The 18618-nt window shown below is 41.0% G+C and overlaps 1 protein-coding gene across 2 annotated transcripts in view; it reads right to left on the reverse strand.

Annotated features, from left to right (window-relative positions):
- Positions 1-1149: 1149 nt before the first annotated feature.
- DRC8 (dynein regulatory complex subunit 8) overlaps positions 1150-18618 on the reverse strand; it is a 31932-nt gene continuing 14463 nt past the window's right edge. Inside the window, exons 2-6 of one of the 2 annotated variants that reach the window (XM_082305247.1) lie at positions 9224-9296; positions 4511-4590; positions 2594-2636; positions 2427-2493; positions 1150-1406 (exon numbers count right to left, since the gene is read on the reverse strand). In XM_082305247.1, the coding sequence (XP_082161373.1) occupies positions 1276-1406; positions 2427-2493; positions 2594-2636; positions 4511-4590; positions 9224-9296 (394 nt within the window). In that variant the 3' untranslated portion in view covers positions 1150-1275. Of the gene's footprint in view, positions 1407-2426; positions 2494-2593; positions 2637-4510; positions 4591-9219; positions 9297-18618 lie in introns of both variants that reach the window. The other variant, XM_082305248.1, reaches the window with a different exon arrangement.

Consider the following 18618-nt stretch of genomic DNA (forward strand, 5'->3'; position numbering starts at 1 on the left):
CTCTGCCACTAGAAGGGCATGACAGGGCGTAAGGCGTTCAATGCCTCTACGTGTCAGTCTTCCCTGGATTTCATCAGCTGATGAAGTCTGTTGATGACACAGAGCTGGGAAATGCAGTTAAGACAGAGGAGTGGTGGGACACTGTACAGGAGGAAACCAAACTTGATAGAGAACAGAAAAACAGCACTGGTGTTGAAGGTGTGGAGCACAAAGTGCAAGATGGTGCCCTTGGGGACCAGACCACAGAATCTTCTCCTGCAAGCTGGGACCTCCTCAGCTGAGGGCAACCAGTGGTCACTTGTAAGAAGGTGATGTACAAGGCAAGAACTCGAAGGGAAGGAGCTCAAACTCAAGTTAAAGGACAACAGTACAGTAACGGTCAAGAAAATGATCAAGCTAGAAATGAGAAGAGCAGTGAGGTCTGTGGTGGTCTTCTAGCAAGGGTAGTTGAGACATATTCTACACTAACATCTTTCAAAAAATGGTGCTTCATCGGTTTATGAAAATGAAATTCCAGCCCCATGATCCTAAGTTTTGAACAGTTTTAGCTCCTGGCTTTCAAACTGGTTATGAAAGGGGAACTGTTTATTGTCTACAGTAACAGAAACGTTCTTAAGGATTACTTTGTTTGTAAATTTGACTATGGCAATGGTTTGAGTGTTACCTGCATGTTTAAAATGGAAGCAAAATACTATGTGATGAGTAACATAAAATGGAACTAACTGGTCCAGTTTAATTGCCTCTGGTAAACAAAGCACAAATATTTGACAAAAAACAGAAATCATAGAAAGTTTATTTGATCTATTACATTATTTCAAAAGTAGTAACTTACCTGCTGCCTTATTAGTTAAACACAAACAGGGATGACATTTAAATATAAAAGCTTCATCTCAGTAGCATGCCTTCACAATTTTAGTCATCTTAAGGTACTCACTTACCTACTTATTACCCGCTTTCACAGGTCTCATTTTCCATTAGTTTTTCAGAAGCAGTTGTAAAGTCATTTCTTGACTCCATTAACATTATTTTTCCTGTTATTTTTCAAACCAAATTCCATGATTTCTTTTCCAGAACTTACACAGTATTTCTGTCAAGAGCTCTTTTTCCAGGTGTGAATATATTTCAATATGTATACAGAACCCAAGGAAATATAGCTACACAGATTTTATTTTAATTATAAGCACAAGGTCACAAGCCAAGCTTTGTTATACTTTAAAATACATATTTCAACTAACTGCCAAGCTACACTGCTGTTACCAAAAGGCATCTCAGACACTATAGGGGAAGATCTTGACTTTCATCTACTATCATCATTGAAATGTAGTCTCTGTAGCGAACAGTATTTGTTTCTGGATCTAGAGCCGTGGAGAGCATGTCCTCCATTTCTTCCTGAGTAAAGGGCTCACCTAAAAGACAGCAGAGAATAACACTTTGTCGTGATAAATATTCTTTTCAGGGCTGGCAAATTACCCTGCTTTTCCCTTGCAAGGATCTCCTTTCAGTCCTCACACAGAGGAGAAAGGGGGCAACACTAAGGATCCAATTCCTTCACTTTTGCCAGTGTAAGTCAGTCCTGCACACCAAGCAAGCCGGTCTAAGGGAAAGGAGACAGACGGCCTGGATCTTCTGATCTCCTTTTAGTTCACAGACTCCAAAGCAGCCTGTTCTTCTCTTCCACTGGGATTTCGAAACAACTGGTTTTGTCAGAGTGAATTCTTCTAATGTGTACGTTAGAATTATTATCTCTCATTTGGCTATCCTTTCACTTGTATTTACATCATGAAAGGCTTCTGGTTTTTCTCTTTTAGGAGCTTCAAAGCTGCTGATGGCCTACTGCATCCCTCCTTGAGAACAAGGTCCCCATCTGAGGATAGGTCTTGTGCAAAGCCTGCACATCCTTTTGTACTTGAGGCAGGCAGGCACGAGTCAGCCATGCCAGAAAAGCAGGCTCTTCAAGGGATGTTGAGGATTACATGATATACCACTTAAATCTGGTCTTTGAATCTCTCTGCGTACAGCACCAGAATTAAGATCAAGATAACGTAGGAATGAATGAGCACTGAAACTACCTGAAACATCTGGAAATCTAAACTACAATTTTACAGGAGGACAGAAGAAGAGGCACATCCTTAGGAAGCAGAGATGTGCACAGAATCAGAAAATATCCACACAAGGCTGAATTATGACTCTCAATAATAATAATCTCTATTTTATAACATCTGCAAGCAGGCAGTTAAATGTTCTTTCCCTGCATTATTCACCAGTGAAATGTTCTAGTCTGCAGCCACTCATCATGGCAACAGTATTGTTTGAAGACAACGTATCTACTCCCGCAAGTTTTGGCATGCAGAATGAGGACCTCAAGGTGCCATATACACATGTAATGTTTATTTACTTAAATACTGATATTACAAAAGTAATGTTACCTTCTTCAGTCAAATATTTGGCCAGCTCCTCTTTAGTAATATATCCACATTTATTCTCATCCAAAGCCTTTAAAGAAAAAGGATAAAACTTGTCATTTTAACCATATTGAAACAAGAATCAGCAACTTCTTTACAGCAATTAGGTACTTGAATATTTAGTTACAGACCTCAAATGCATGTAGAAGAACATCTTCTGGAATAGGCCGGTAGCTGAAACCATTGAATCAGAAAAGTTAAGTCACTGTTTGCCAGCCTGCTGTACTATTCTGAAATAATAAAATATGAGTACTAAAGGAAACGGAAAACTTATTTTCCATGAGAATTTACTAAGTTTGTCTATCAAACATTTCATTCCAGCTTGACTTTTTGGAACTGTCCATATCTTTACCTCTCGTGTCTTTTACTGTACTCCTGTTTAATTTTTCTTGTGCTAAGGAGCCAGATGAATGGCTTCTGCATGTCTGGGCTGGCTGAATGGGTTAGTAGGAATCGATAGTAGCTGAATCATTCCACATAGCCAATGCACTGAACAGAAGATGGCCAAACCAAGAAAAGAAAGTTTTGTCCAGGTACGCTGGTAGCTAGGCAACAGATCGCCTAGTGGGACTTTGACAGTCTAATGAGCTGATGATGAGCACAGAAGGCTGGTAGCTATAAAAGAAAAGGTCTGTCACTAACAATTTCAGAGAGACAGGAGAACTGGGCACATGTGTGCGTGCATATGTGTGCCTGATTTCAGAGCTGGAAAGGAAGCCCTGTGCAGCAATGGAGACCTTCCATATCCCAGCAGACTCTCACCAACCCCCAAGAATACTAAAGAGAAGATGTTGAAGCTAGGGAGGTTCTAACTGCTTGACTGTTTCGTCCAGACCCGCCTCACTCTTTTACTATCTAAAAATCAAATGGGCTAAGAAGAGGCCTTGTTTTTTGTGATTCAAATCTTATGTGCCCTTGGATAAGTGAACTATGGACATAGTGCCCCAAAAGATAAAGCAGGTCTTGACAAGCCTGCACTAGCCTGGGGAAAGTGTGCGTGTGCGCGCACGTGTGTGCGTGTGTGCGTGTGTGTGTGTGGAGGGGGTGTGGAGGAGGAGAAGAGAGCCCAGAGCAGCAAGGTATCATTTTGTGAAAGGGTGAACATCAGCGTGGAACCAGAAATGTGCCATGAAGGCCAGAGAAGGCAAAGGTGCAGCAAGCTGGGAAGGCAATGCCCCTGCACCAGCACACCAGGACCCAAACACTGCTGGCTGGCCTGTGGCCAGGCACGGGCACAAAGACTCTCAAACACAGCCCCAAGGTGGACTCCGCTGCCTCTGGATGCTGCAAGACAGTTTTGGGAAATCCTATAGCTATTTCATGTGTAGAACACCCTCCTACCAAAGGCTCTCTGTGCGCAAAATAACTTCTCAGTATTGGACAAGACTGAGTCTCCCAGAACCCTTGGCTAACATCTTTAAAAATAAAGATAAATTCCCTATAAGTAATCTTGCTTTTAGTGCAAAATATCAAAATAGCACAAGTTCCTGTGTACATGCAAAGATTTCTATGTACCTGTGAATAATGAACAGCGTTTTTGTTCTAGACTTTTAGATCGGCAGTCTTCTAGAGTGCTAGTTGTGTACATTCAACTGTACCTGGCAGTCATTTTGAGACATGAACATGAAGCTGATTTATCCAACTTATTAAAAATACACTGTAACAGACTGTGCTTCTCAGTAACTGTAACTCACATGTTCAGAGAAAGTAATGGTTATGACCTTAATTTGCATATAAAATATCTCAGAGATGCACAAAACATGTTGAATAGCAAGTTAATTCTGATTCACATTAAAAATACAAAAGCTACACATTATCAAAATTCATGATTATAAGCTGTTATTATTTATATCATCCATACAACATAATTTTATGTAGACGAAGTGATTTTGAAACAAAATCTATCAAGTTAATGTAAGCTGAGTTTAAATAACAAAAAAAATCTGTACTCCTTCCAGTTACATAAAATTACTGTAGATATATTTATTCAGAATCAACCCTGTCAATCTGGAATAAACTACAGACACAGAAAATCCACTTTCCATTACCTTCTCTCGAGTAGTACTTTTGTCATCACTGGAAGAAATTTTTCCAGAGGAATGTATCCGGTCGGTTCTTCTTCTTCTACCTAAAAATAAAACTTAAGTATGGCAGGTTATATGACTCATTAGCAAACTAATACAAAAACCAGAAAATTGGGGTGGTTCCTGCATTAAAATTACAGAGTTAGACTTTGAATATTTATATCAGGTTTTTAGTATCACATGGCACCATAACATCTGAGTGAAATGCTTGTGATCAAATAGAAAGAAATTAGGGGAAGAAATAATATCCCAGGCAAAATACAGGCCTGCTATTACAGACACTTTCAACAACTCAATATTGCCCTCTTGTGCTTAGAAACCATTCATGCAAAGGAACTGGACGCCTAGTAACTGATCTTATCTTCCACAATAACTCAGCAGAGGTTTAAACGTTCTGGCTGCATTCACACGAGTGAAGTCTCGCAGGACCTGGAGCATTCCCAAGCGGTGTAATGTGACCACCCACAACAGCAAACCATTAGCATGTTCCCTGGCATGATTTTGGCCTGTGCCACCTAACGCTCCCCCCAGCAGTCCCCCGGCCTGGCTAGGACCTTAGGGACTGTTCTCCAGCAGGCTGCTTTGTGCAGCCGCTCCGCATAAAACATTTACCAGGGTAGACATGAGCTGCTCTGTGCCAGCTGGCTTCAACACCCAAGGATGTTTCTGGGCACATTTAAAGTGCTAGTTTGGACATAGCCCCAGTCTAGTACACCTCAAGGATGGAATTTGTTGCCTCCACATGTTTCATAGCCAGAGAGAGCCGTCAGGGGAAGGACCGGAGAGGGAGGCAGACTGAGACAGGGCAGCCTGAAACAGTCATAAGGCAGCCCATAAAATGCTACACAAAGAAAAGCTGCCCTTTGCCTCCCAAATAAATTAACAGATTAGTCCCAAAACATTGGGGACTTCTAGCAGCATTCTCACTGCATTCCTATACTTCCACAGGAGATGAGCAACGTGATAAAAACTGCTCCCTATCATTGAGGTGCATCCCTTCCCTGAAAATTTTCAAGTTTTACTCCCAAAAGGAGCCCTCTTAATGGAGCTAGCCTGTTCCTGTCTGTGTTGAAACTGGATGCATGCCTTGTGGTCACATGGCAGCAGCAACACCTTGCTAGGCTCTCCAAGACACAGATCAGATTGAAAGAAGACTCAAATAGGCACTGATCTGAAATCTCCTAACTGAGCCAGGAAAAGTTGAAGCAAGAAATCTTCCTCTTGGGAGCTGGGTCAGAGCTAGGGTGATGCCTGATACATCCAGTTGCTTAAATGGAGAGCTCCAACACTGCTGCATGCTCTTTTCCGGTGCTCTTGAAGGTTTTTGGTTGCTAAAAGCAGGCAGCCACCACCTCTTGCTGCTTTAGAGTGGAAATTGGCTTGAAAAAGCACTTTTTCCTTTCTCTTCGGTGAGTCTCGCGGAAGGGATCTTTAGCAAGGAAATGAAGCTGTTGCATGCTTCATGCTAAATCAACTGGTACCTTTTACCATTACAGAATCATTTGTTCTACTGCTTGCTTGATTGAGAAGATGTAACAAAATACCTGGCAAGACTTAACTTCTTTCCCGTGACCTAACAGTTAGCCAATACACTGAACTATTCCATGCATCACAAATATTGAGATGTATAAGCACACAGGATGTTTTAGGGAACATCCGTGCTTCAAACTAGTATTAGGTTAGAAGTCCACAGAGACAGAAGAAGTAATATGGTAGCTATTCATCAGAAATAGATAGATGTGTCTTGTATTAAGCAGAACAACCAAAAGCAAGGACCCAAAACATCCATGAAGATGGTAAGTTATATAAACCATGTTTGAGAGCCAAAAAACATTAGATCTGCTCATCCAAACAGTTGAAGGTCATCCTAATTCTCATACCCGAAGAACTCCCCAGCAATGACCACTTCAGAGCTCAACGTAACAAATACCTGTGAAAATGTCAGCCCTCACTGACAAATATCATCCAGATTTGCCTCTTTTTGTTGGTGTGCTATTTGTATTTTGCCTTCAGAAAGCAGTCTGTGGAAGAAACGTGTCCTTCCTGACAATGGACCTAGTCCTGGGAGGTGATGAGCAGCCTCAGCTTCCTCTGACCTGGAAAGAACAGCTTCCATTTCAGTGGCTCTACAGGCCCAGCAATATCTTGAACTGTTAAAATTAATCCTTTTTCTAACATTGGATAGATATGTGAGTAAATTGAATACATTAACCTCGCCTAAGTCAGTAAGTATTCAGATTTGCAGGTATATGTATCCTCTTACTCCTCCTCATGCTCGCTCCTATTCTATAGCTCATTTCCCATTGATGTTTTCCTTTGTCTGTAATTCCTCCTCTTTTCACAGTGGCTGTGACAATAACAGTATTTGCTTGTTCAAACTCTGTGAGTTTTGCTCTATACCTCTTTCCTTTGCGTACATCCACAGCTCCCATAACAACTGTTCTGTAGCACTCATTATGTTGTATCTTCACTCTCACAGTCATGCTATTATTGTTCACATAACATTTGAGGACTTGAGTCACGAAGAAACAAAACCAGCTTCCAGAGTTATCCAGGCAATCAGTAGCAGAGCAGTGCATTGAATCTGGGCCTAAATATATGCTATGAAGTACAGCATTTAGCATAAGGCAATATAGGAAAGAGTATATGATAATTTTTAGAGATAAAATAATTATATGAACGCTGATTTGGCAGATAGGAATAATTTGAAGGTAACATACGCTAGTTTAGCTACAATAAGGCTAACAGGAAGACAGATGACTGAGAGACACAAGTAGTGAGAAACAGAAATGAACTACAACTTACAATGGGCGAAAATACGGGGGAAATAGCTTGGTTACAAACCAGCCAACAGAGACGATTTTTACTTTATCTAGATTAAGACAAAATGCTATTACCACAGTCAATGGTAACAGTATCTTATACAAATTAATATATATTAGTGATTAACATAATATATTAAGGGTTCTGCAAGAAGATAGTGTACTCCTGGTACTAAACCTATGCCAAGGTTTCATTTACAGACACCGTGAAACCTTCCTTGAGATTTAACTTCCAGTTCAGTGTTCTTTAAGGTTAACCATTACTCTTGAAGGTATTCTTTCTTCTTGCAGTATTTGTATTTTAATCTAATATCCTTATAATCAACAGTTGCATACTGTTGTATCTCAAGAATCTTCCGCCTCATAGCTGCACTGCATTGTACTTTGTTATGTGTTGCTCAAATTTTCAGTAATGCTGAAAATTGAAAAAAAAAAAGAAAGTCCAATCTCTTTGGGAGGGGGAGGCAGGCCTTAAACTCTCCTGGTTCCCCTGGACTTGGGGCGGGGGGGTCAAAACATTCCCTTCCTTTTCTCAATTCTGTATCTTGAGTCAGTTGCACTGTTCATTTGCTGCAAACAAAAATCACTGTGGGCCACTAAAAATATCATCTATATTAAGCACCATAATTTCTCTCTCCGTTTTGTCTTGTTTGTCAGTGGGAGCTGGGACAATCTGGTACTGAGAGTACAGAACCGGTGCAGACAGACTGCAGTATGATGTTAAAAGATCTTTTTCCTCTGATGGTTCTTTGCACTGCCTCATCTGAAGCAGCTGCGTCATTTTCACAAGACTTAGCACAAGATTTCTCACACTAAATTCTGATCTACAAGAGAGCAAACAAGGCTACTGAGGAGAGATTACTACTGCAACCATCCAAATTTTTGTTGGGGATGGGAAGAAAAGAGTAAGAGAGATCAATTCCCACTATCCTGACCTATACATGAAAAAGAGAAAAATCCTTCCCCCACCTCTCAGCCCCAGCATCTTCCATTCCTTAAGGCAGCATATCTGTTTGCAAAAAGAATGTGAAGTCTTTTCCCACTTTGTCCCATTTATTAACCACACCCTGCCAAGGCACCAGCATGCCGTCCTTTCTATTACAAGCATGAGGTAAGGAGACAAAAATTAGTGTAGGAAAGAACTGTGGAGAAACGTGATTGAAGTTCCTTACCCCTGCATATCACTGGGAGAATGGGAGGACTGCTAGGTCTTGCAAGGTTTTATGTCCGAATTCTGACTTGCGGGCTTAAGTAAGCAAGTAAGAAAAGATTACTTATGTATAACTGAGAAGTCTCAAGACCGGGAGAGACCTCAGGAAGGACAGAAAGTTAAGAGGTCTAGCTGTAAGATAGCAATAACAGGACCCAGTGAAAAAACATAGCAGGTCTTCCCTCTGTGTATTTTTGGAATTTGATGTATAATTTTAACACCTTCTCAAGAGCTAATTTTTACTACTTAATCATCAGTGTGTGCCCATGACATGTCCAGAAGAGTGAGATGGTTAGGGTTTGGATATCCTAATCTGACTGAGGTTTAGGACATTCTTTTTTGTTAGCCAAAACCAATTTTTCCTCCATTTTCTATAAACGCCCCTCCACCTTGGCACAGTGTCACAGTGACCTTCTGGGGTAAAAGAGAGTCAAAGACTCCTCATTTTAACCCATCAATGTTGCTACCTCATCAGCCTAAAGGCTTGCTTCAGGGCAACCTGAGAGACTGCCTGCCGGCCTGAAGCACTTCCATGACACTTCCAACCTCTGGGAAAAGAGCTTAGGTTTCCCACACAGCAAGGCAGAAGGGCCAAACTTGTGCAAGTTTAAAACTGAAAAAAATGCAAAATATCTAAACACTTACCTTTGCAAGCAGTTCATGTAGTTCTGCCTCAGTTGGGAAGCAGCCCAGTGACCTGACAATTGAACCAATCTCTCTGAAAGAAAGAAAGAGTATCTTTGTCAGTAAATCTGCAATACCAAAGTGTCTGTGGAGAATCCAGATACCAATTCAGAGCTTGCGTACAGGGGTGTGCCATGTACAAGCACACAAGCACATGTATGTGGACTTTTAAGATGATGTGTCAGTAAGCAATGTCTATTTTTACAGACATTAAATATTCTGGAGCTTTTTGGATGAGTATAATTGTTCTTGTGACTTTCGCCAAAAATTCTTCTTTACCATTGTGTTGCAGTGTACTGTGTGCAGGTTACTTTTCAACTGCTTTCCTCTAATTGTTAAGCTTAATTTCAGTAAAGCCTCCATTTATATAGTTAATAAAACACTTTGAAACCTATATGTTTACATTAAATGCTATAAAGATACAAATTCTAACTGCAGTAAAAAACAATTACAAAAGCTCAGGAAGGAGGCAGCCCTGCTGTGCCCCTGTTGTGCTCAGAAAGCGCCGAATGGACCAACACACTGGCTTATCACCACCCTGTTTACGCTGCAAAATATATTCATAGCTTGCATTTGCTGCTGAACCTGGTGCAGTTGTTCTGAGGCTCTAAATAAAATTCTGACCAAAGTGGCAATCCCTCGAAAAAGTTAAACAACATCACAGACTAGATGCAAAAGTACTGAAAAACTGTGAAAAAAAGCACTAATGAGATTTATGGTATGATTGAAAACAAAATAACAGAAGCATCAATATTGCTTGTGATTTTCAGACCAATTCCACAACACAGAAATTCAAGCACACTTGAATAAGCATCCATAGTGCTGGTGGTTCCCATGATTTAAACCTCTGTGGTTTCCTCATCTTCACCAGTACATTTGACACGGTGGTAAAAATAGACTGCCTAATAAAAATGGTAGATACAAGAAGCAATAACCTCTGTAAAATCATCTTAAAACGGTAAGACCTCAAATGTGCCACAGCAAGCGCACGTAAAATTATACGGGTCAGCCTTTGGCCTCCTCAGACAGGTCCCAAGGAGCTCCCACTCTGATTGAAAACACGTGAGAAGCACTGCAACAGACAAAAGAGAGGAAAGGGCTGGCTGCACAAAAATAGGTACAAACCAAAACCCAGTCCCACACATACAGTTGTTATGAAATGAAGCCATCTGCTCAAATGACTCAGTGAAACCTTGCCCCCTGCGGACATGAATGGAAGTTTGGCCATTGGCCTCAATGAGGTCAGACATTTAGTCCTATTTTTGTAATCCTTGTCCATGCACCCGATTTCTAGTATGGACATACTGTATTTGATGCTCTCACTCCTTCACTCCCTTGTCTTTTCCAGCTAAAAGATACTTGTAAATATTCTCTGCCTCCCCCAGTAAAACACCGAACCCAAATCATGCCTCCCTGCTGTCCCACACTACTTCTGCTCTCACAGACTGCCAGAGATGGGAAGGCTGCTGCCAACCTCCTGCTTCACCTCTCACATCAGCAAAACTGCAATGGCACGAAGGTAAGCCAGGCCCTGAAAGAGTTTGCAAAATCTGGCATTGCTGCCTGCTGTTTCTGGCAGTTTGTGCATATGCCAGCACGAGGATGTTGTTTGAAGTGTCTGTGGTCAAAAAAGTCGGGTCACATTTGGTAGTAACATGGAGTTTAAAGGACCCAGACAGGAAATTGTATTTTCCTCCCAGCCACTTCCCCTCACTTACTTCAGCAGCTGCAGTTTCTGCTGTGTAGTTTCTAGCATACAAAAATGATGGTTAAAATGAGTTTATGTCCATACAGGTTTTGTAACACAGATGCAATAAAATTTTGGGTCATGGTTTTCACCCTAGATATAGCACTTTCAATGACAAGATTTGCAAAATCATGAAAGCCCTTGACTTAAGGTGTATTGTTAGCAGCATGAAACAATACTGTCTTCCTCACGCTTAATTTCTTAGTAACCCGCATTTGCATCAGGAGTCATGCAATACTGGTGTTGGCCTGTCACGCCAGGGTAATTCTCCATATTCTTCACAGGTATCTAATATTTCAGGCAATAATATTCATACATCTACAACTGTGGTTAAGAATTGTGCTGTACTGCCACCTTCTGATAGAAGATAATCAGCCATTAATAATCCCATTATTGTGATACAGCCCTGCAGTATGAAGCTAGGAATAATTAGACAATAAATTATTGTTCATTGTCAGTAACTGTACTATGATAAAAAATAAATGTCAAATTGTGCATTTACTATGTTAAATAGACTTTTGAATGCCCCCCCTCACATGTTATGACTTACTGTCTGAATGAACAAGTCTTTTAAAAAGTCCATCTGTATCGTTTCATTGTTGTAACATTTTATCAAGCTTTATATCCTCAATAAAATGAGGAGTGTAGCAAATTTTACAGCTATTTAGCCAGGATTGCAGATGTAAGCGACAAACAAATAAGCAACATCATGGCGCAGTGAGGGCTTGGGGCTCCCCAGGGCTGGGGGGGTGGTCGTGGCAGGGGCTCCCCATGGCGGGTGGCAGGGCAGGGCCGGGCAGCCAGGGCCTGTCCCACCGCCCAGCCAGGAGCAGGGCAGCCGGGGGCACCGGGGCAGCCCCAGCCCCACATGGGCCAAGAGATTTAAGTGAGCACACTTCCCAAAGAGCCCTATGGGCGAGGGAACAGCAATTGTACCGAGTGTGGAGACGTACCCTGAGATTCTCCCTATCTAGTATAGCTGAAAAATCTTTTCACTTCCATGAAGTACTCATAATTTCTTAAATTTAGAGGCACTAGTAAGCATGCATTGCTAAAATCATCACATAAATATTTTGCACCTCTCTAGCCTCTGTTTTTTAATGTAGAAAAGATGTTTGGAACATTTAAAGATGTTTTCCAATTTGGCTTTGTGAGGAATGTCTCATGACAACAATTTCACCAGTTCTCACACTCCTTTGTAGTGTTTATGCTCAATAATTGATTTATAATTAAAAGCTCTGGTGATACTCTTGTGAAAATAGTAATTGGAAATACGAAAAATTACTTCAGTAAACTTTAATGACAACAGCTTGTAACAACTTCAGAACCTGCTCGGTGAGACATAAACATGTGTTTTCTGTATGTGACAACAAAAGCCATATTGTTATATGTATGAATGTTTATGTTAAAATGAAGTTAAAATAGCACTGTCAAATAGTCGGACTTAAAAAATACCAGAATTAAAAACCACCAAAATTAAGATTATTTGGGAATTTTTAAATTTGACTTCCTTTAGCTCTATCTTGTAGCCAGTTATGTCCTGATCAGTCTAACAGTCCATGTTTTTTTCTTCCACTGAACTTTTTCTTACTCCCTCAGACATATATTTTGTTTGCATTTCCACAGCATTGCATGCTAAAGGTATAGAACATGCAGCTCTCCCTCCTGACTCTCATCTGTGCATCCCATTCACCCGGTTCTGGTCATCTCATTTCAAAAAGGAGATAGCTGAACAAGAAGGAGCCCAAAAAAGAATGGCCAGAGCTATGGAATGGCATCTCCTAAGAGATTAAACACATCTGGACTCTTCAGCCTTAAACTACGGTGATGGAGGAGGGATGTGACAGACAGCTATGAAATCATTAATGGTGTCAAGAATATTAATAGAGAACAATTATTCACTACTTATCATAAGACAAAAAAAATCCAGGCCCCACTCAAATCGTAATGTGGCAGATGTACAAAAACCAACATGAAATACTGCATATTTGCTCAATTCTTTATATTCCTCCCCCAAGTAACTACTAGCAGCTCAGATGAGGGTACTGGGCTAAATGGACTTTTGGTGCAATCAAGTATGATCACCTTTCTGTTCAGTTTTTATTATTATTATTTTGTTGTTGTTGTTGTATAATCAAATTATATGCAATTTTCTTCCAAGTCTCCTAAAAACACCTCCCTGTCAGAGCAACACCCACCTCTCACATTACCCCAGAGGAAGAGAGACGTGCAGGATGCATCGCAGCTGGGGACACCTACTGAGAGCAGGTAACTAACACACACTGGCAGGGACACTCCTTGATGTGCTGGAACTAACCTGAAAGCAAGGGGATCCATACGGCCCTATAGTGCCAAATGAGCTATCAGAGCAGAGATTTGCCAGGAATAATTGTAGCCTTAGACTTCTTGTCTAGCTGCAGTTTCCTCTTGCCTCTTGACTCCATCAGTCCCAGCATCCCTCTCTCAAGCCAGTCTCAGTCTTCAACTACTGAACAATGCAAAATGTCTATTAAACAAGCAAAGACATACTTGTCTGATCAGGGCCAAAAGGACTGTTTCAATTACATTTTCTGATAAAGCAGAAGCAGGTTCAGGGAGTTACTTATCTCTATACTAGACCTTGTAATATTTCTGTGTGAAGATATTTACAAACCTGACATCCACAGTTTTATTGCATTCGTGGTCAAACACCTCAAAAGCTTCTATAATCTTTTTCTCAATTTCAGCTACTGTGCGATCTGCAAAAAGAAACATAAGAAAAGAAAAAGAAAGATTCACTGAGCTGTTGTAACTGATTTATTTCCAATTTGAGAATTGTGACAGCAGAAGCACCAAAGCTGATAAAGGGGCAGGCAGGAAAGGTACTTCGAAAAAGCAGAAGTTATTCTGAAAGAAAACCGCATTCTAAATGCAAAATCTGTCATTTATATTAGCAACATGGCCTTCCTATGGCTCTGCAGCTGCATCAAGTCTGGTGGTAATGGTGTGCCTCAGCTGCATGATCACCTGGCTGTCCAGGTGTGGACCTGAACCACAAGCCTGAGCCCTTCCTGGACATCATGGTGCCAGTGGTACGAGCAAGGCAAACGTGGGCCCAGGCTTGCCCTGAGATGGGGCTGAGTCTCTTCATCCTGCATCCAAGGAAACATAAGTGCTCTCATGCCCACTAAGTTAGCCATAATGTATGAAAATCTGAGAACCAGGAATAAAGAGATGGCTAAGGTATGTGCACAGTGAATATATAGCATGGTAAATAATTTATTGTAATGGTTTGGAAAGGAAGACGATCTCAGCGAAGGGGAAGGAGTAATTTCCTGCATTTCCTTTTTATATCTCAATCTCAAAGAATGGGGAAAGAAGAACCACAAGTTATCACACTTATATCTTGTCTAAAGTCAGAAATTGCATTCTGGGGGTAAGGAAAGCACCAGGAAATAAATTCTGAAAAGAAAAATGTAAAGAGAGGAAGGGGTCCATCTCAAAAAAAAGCTCCCTGGCATGGAAGCCAGGGTAAATAAAGAGTGAACTGGTTAGCCCATTTATTAATGTCATAGTTTGACTCCAAAAGACAGAATATAAGAAGCAAAGTGATATGGACTTGACCTTTTGGTTCCTCTGGCTAAATACAGCCCCAAACTCCAGCTGGCAAACCAACTCTCAGGAGGCAGCACTTTGTGAGCTAGCTCCATGGCCTCCACAGAGACGCCACAGGGAAAATTTGAGTGACAGACTGAACATGAGATTGGTATCAGGTACACTTGTTTTCTCATTTGCACACTTCTCTGTTGTATTTTCAATATAATAATTAAAACATAGCTCTCCTCTATTACAATCAATTTATTTTCCTCTTTAGGCTCATCTGGTTTTAAGTGTTGTGGAGCAGCTCTGACCAGCACTAAACCACTGGACCTCGTTTCCACAGGCATAACAATTTCAAACCTAGTTTTCTACAATCCCACCAGTTTGGGAATCTCTGGGGCTGCAGTCTACAACCATTTTTTTCATGTGCTCTCTTACTCTCATCGACAGAAATGTCTGTTTTCTGGCAAAGGGTATCAGAACGAAACATAGCTAAATGATACATTGGCTTTGTGATCTCCCTGTCTTTATCTCGACCCATGAGCTTTTTCATCATATTTTCTCTGCCAGTGCTGTTGAGGAGGGCAAAGAGCAGCTGGGTGGGTGCCTGGCAGCTGGCCAAGGTCAACCCACCACAGGCTGCAAGCGCTCCAATATAGTAGTGATAGACCTCGATATAAGGAAGGTCTTTTTCATATAGAAGAGAGGTGCATCCCCTTATAAAGGTACAGGTGCCTGCTGCTTTCCATCTGGGTTTGGTACTGAACTCCCTCAAAGAATACATGAAGAGCGGTAGGAATATATCCTGTATTCCTCTCTCTGACTTTATTCCCCCAATGGAAGCATGGGCAGGTGCACGTACAATGGATTGGAGACTGGAGTTCACTGAGGAAGAAGAGCCCTGTTCAATACCCAGATACAGGACAAGCTGTATTCTTTCCATAGCTTGACAATAATGCCTACCTTTTATGTGCGTAAGCAGTAAAATCCACATTTAATTCCTTTCCAAAAAACACAATTAATTCTGAGTGGACCTGATTCCTTTTAGAAGAGGCCCTGAAGACTCTCAAACCACTAAATTTGATGGGAGTTTTTTCGGCGACTTCAAAGACTCCTGATTCCAGTCTCCAATGTAGACTGTTGGAGTTTAGTTCTTGAGATCAGGCACTTCAATTGTACACTATGTCTTGCAGTAGCAAAATGCTGAAGGAATATTTATAGCTGTATATTCTTGGCTTGATGAGTGAGCCTTCTGCAGAAATAAAAATTAACCAAGGGGAGGCAGGGAGAGACTGCCAGTACTGGAACTATGTAGCCATCCAGCCTTTTCAAGCTTTGCCTTCCGTGAAAACAGTATACATTAATCTTACCTGTTTCAAGAGGCCTGACTAAGAAAGGTCCTGAAATGAAATGAACTTGATGATTTAATCTAGGTACCAGACAATCTATATTTCTTCCAAGAACTGTGAGGAAGTTGTGATTAAGAGCCATATCCATGGAAGAAAACATTATATACTTTAGTCCTCTCAAAGACCCTCTGTGAGATGAGTGAACACCTAATAAGCTATTGCCTAAATCTCTTGTCCTCCCTCTAGGAATGAAAGCCAAAGATGTTCAACATAGTTCAGGATGGCAAAGCTAGTTATCTGAAGACTTCTATGATTCACTCTCTTTGGGAGGAAGAAAAAGATGGATTCCAGCTCTAGGATAAGTAATGGACAAAGGTTTAAAATTATACCTTCAAGAAGGGCATCAAGAGATCAGACATGCAGTTAACTCAGCAGATGTGATGCTCTAATGTACTGAAATCTTTCTGCACAAGGAGACTCTGTTCCATAAGTAGATAAATGAAAGTTTCATGTTGCCCTGTGGAGCAATTTTTCAGCAATTTTCAGGACAGAAATATCTACGTTTTGATCGAATAAAAGATTTCACTCATTTATTCTACTAACTAGAAAAACAATACATAATATCAAAGCTAAAATTATCTGATTACTTCTAATGGCTTAAATAATAAATAAATATTGAAACATACCATGCCAAAAAAATATTCCAATACCTACAACTACTTATTCCCTCAAATGCGTCCTGTAGGGATGATATACCATTTCCATTTTTATGCTGTTAAAATGCTTCAGATATTTGTCATTTTTTTCTCATTTTCTCGTTCTCATTTATTTTCCTACCACATATGCAATAAGAAGACAAAATGTCTTAAAATCCATTCTTCAGATACATTAACTGAAAAGTATATTCACTATCAGTTTCCTTTCCTGTACTATCCTTTGCTATTTTCCCAGTTTGTTTAGCATGAACTAGATAAAGCTCTAGACACTGCCAGTTAAGTAAGACTGGCAGGGAGCTGGGACTCCCAAATTAATTCTGCTGGTTCTTTCTGACTGAATTGTTCCTCTTCAGCTTGTCCAGACTGTTCTCCAGCACTCCGAGGCCCATTTGAAGCCAGCCCTTAAGCAGCACACCTGCCTGAGTTGTGACATTTCTTCTTCAAAGACCACGGCTTCAGTCTTTGTAGGGAACAGAAGCAATTAAATAGATGTGGCTCTGCCAGACTCTTGAGTAATGAGCATTTTAAAAAGTGATTTCTAGTTGATACAATTTGATAGATTCTACCATTCATTTAACTGTATGAGCTTGCTTTCTTTGCTTCCTCTCTTGGGGCCAGTCGCTCTGATGGTTCAAAAAGCCAACCCTTCCTTTCACTGAAGAGAAATTATGCGCAGGAAAAAACAGGTAGGCCAACATTAAACAACCACGTAAAATGCTGGGGAGCAGCATCTGCCTGCTGCTCACAGGAACAGATTTAGTCCCAACGCAGCCTGATGAACCTACTTACACAATGCAATACTCTGCAACTCTTTTCGTGCTATGTAAAGAGTAAAATTAAGGGCTGATTTGTAGAAGCACCAGTGGACTTGATTTTATTACTTAGTGCTACTGCTCAACACACCTGAAACATTAATCTTTATAAAGATTAACCTAGGTATATTTTAATAAATATAGTCAATTTTATATTTAAACTCCTATATGCATGTGGATACCTCATGAATTACTCCATCCTCTCTTCATGGTACTATGTTATGGTTACAAGCAGCTGTGAGGAAACCCCTGAGGGCTCTGGTGACAGGCACACTTTCTCACACGGGGCTGCCTTGCTGAACTAGTGAGTCTGAAAGGAGAGGGGACACAACTGGGTAACCCCAACTCAGTGGCAGACAGTTTTGGAGTCGTTTGCATGTTGTTGTTCTGGTGTTATTTAGAAGTGTTGTTATCAACAGCTCTTTTGCAGATCTCCCCATCCACTAACCAGGCCTTATCAGCAGGAAGTACAGAGTCGTACCAGTGGCTACATACTCCAGCACCATTTCTTCTCTTTCCCGCTAGCCGTTATTTCAACTAAAAAAAAGTAGGCAGCAACCTTGGTCCTGTCAGTTGAAAACCTGGGAACGGGATGCAAAGACTGCCATGAAGAAAAACGAACATTTTTAAGAAGGCAATGGACACGAGAGGGGACATGACTGTGCAGGCAGCCACGTGAGAAAATGTGAGTCTGAAAGCCCCCTGCAATCTCCACTCACCTTCAGTGAACCTTCTCTTTCTGCTCGTGGATCCAAGCTATGATATTTCACCACCCTCCCCACACGGCTCCAGCACTCTTCCATAAGGCCCTTATGACCACCCTTTGCAAATCCTAGCTATTCCCATCATCCCCAAAATCACAAGTAACACTTTCTGTATTGCTATACAATGCCAATCAAAAAGGAGAGGTGAGAAGGTGGTTGAGCTATGGGGAATATCTGAGCCAGCCGGAGTTGCAAAAGGTACAAAAAAGTAAGTGTGAAGTCCCTGCTGAAAAACTGAGTCTACTGCATGGTCAAAAAAAAGGTTTGGCCAACAAGCAGAAATACCTAAACAGACGTTACTCCTTACAGCTTTAATATGGAGTTAAAATCCTAGAAATGTGTCAAGATGCAGGAACAGTTCCCCAGTAAGAAGGGAGATTGGTGCTATT

The sequence above is a fragment of the Platalea leucorodia genome (assembly GCF_965183815.1).
Source record: "Platalea leucorodia genome assembly, chromosome: 3".
Lineage (NCBI taxonomy): Eukaryota > Metazoa > Chordata > Aves > Pelecaniformes > Threskiornithidae > Platalea > Platalea leucorodia.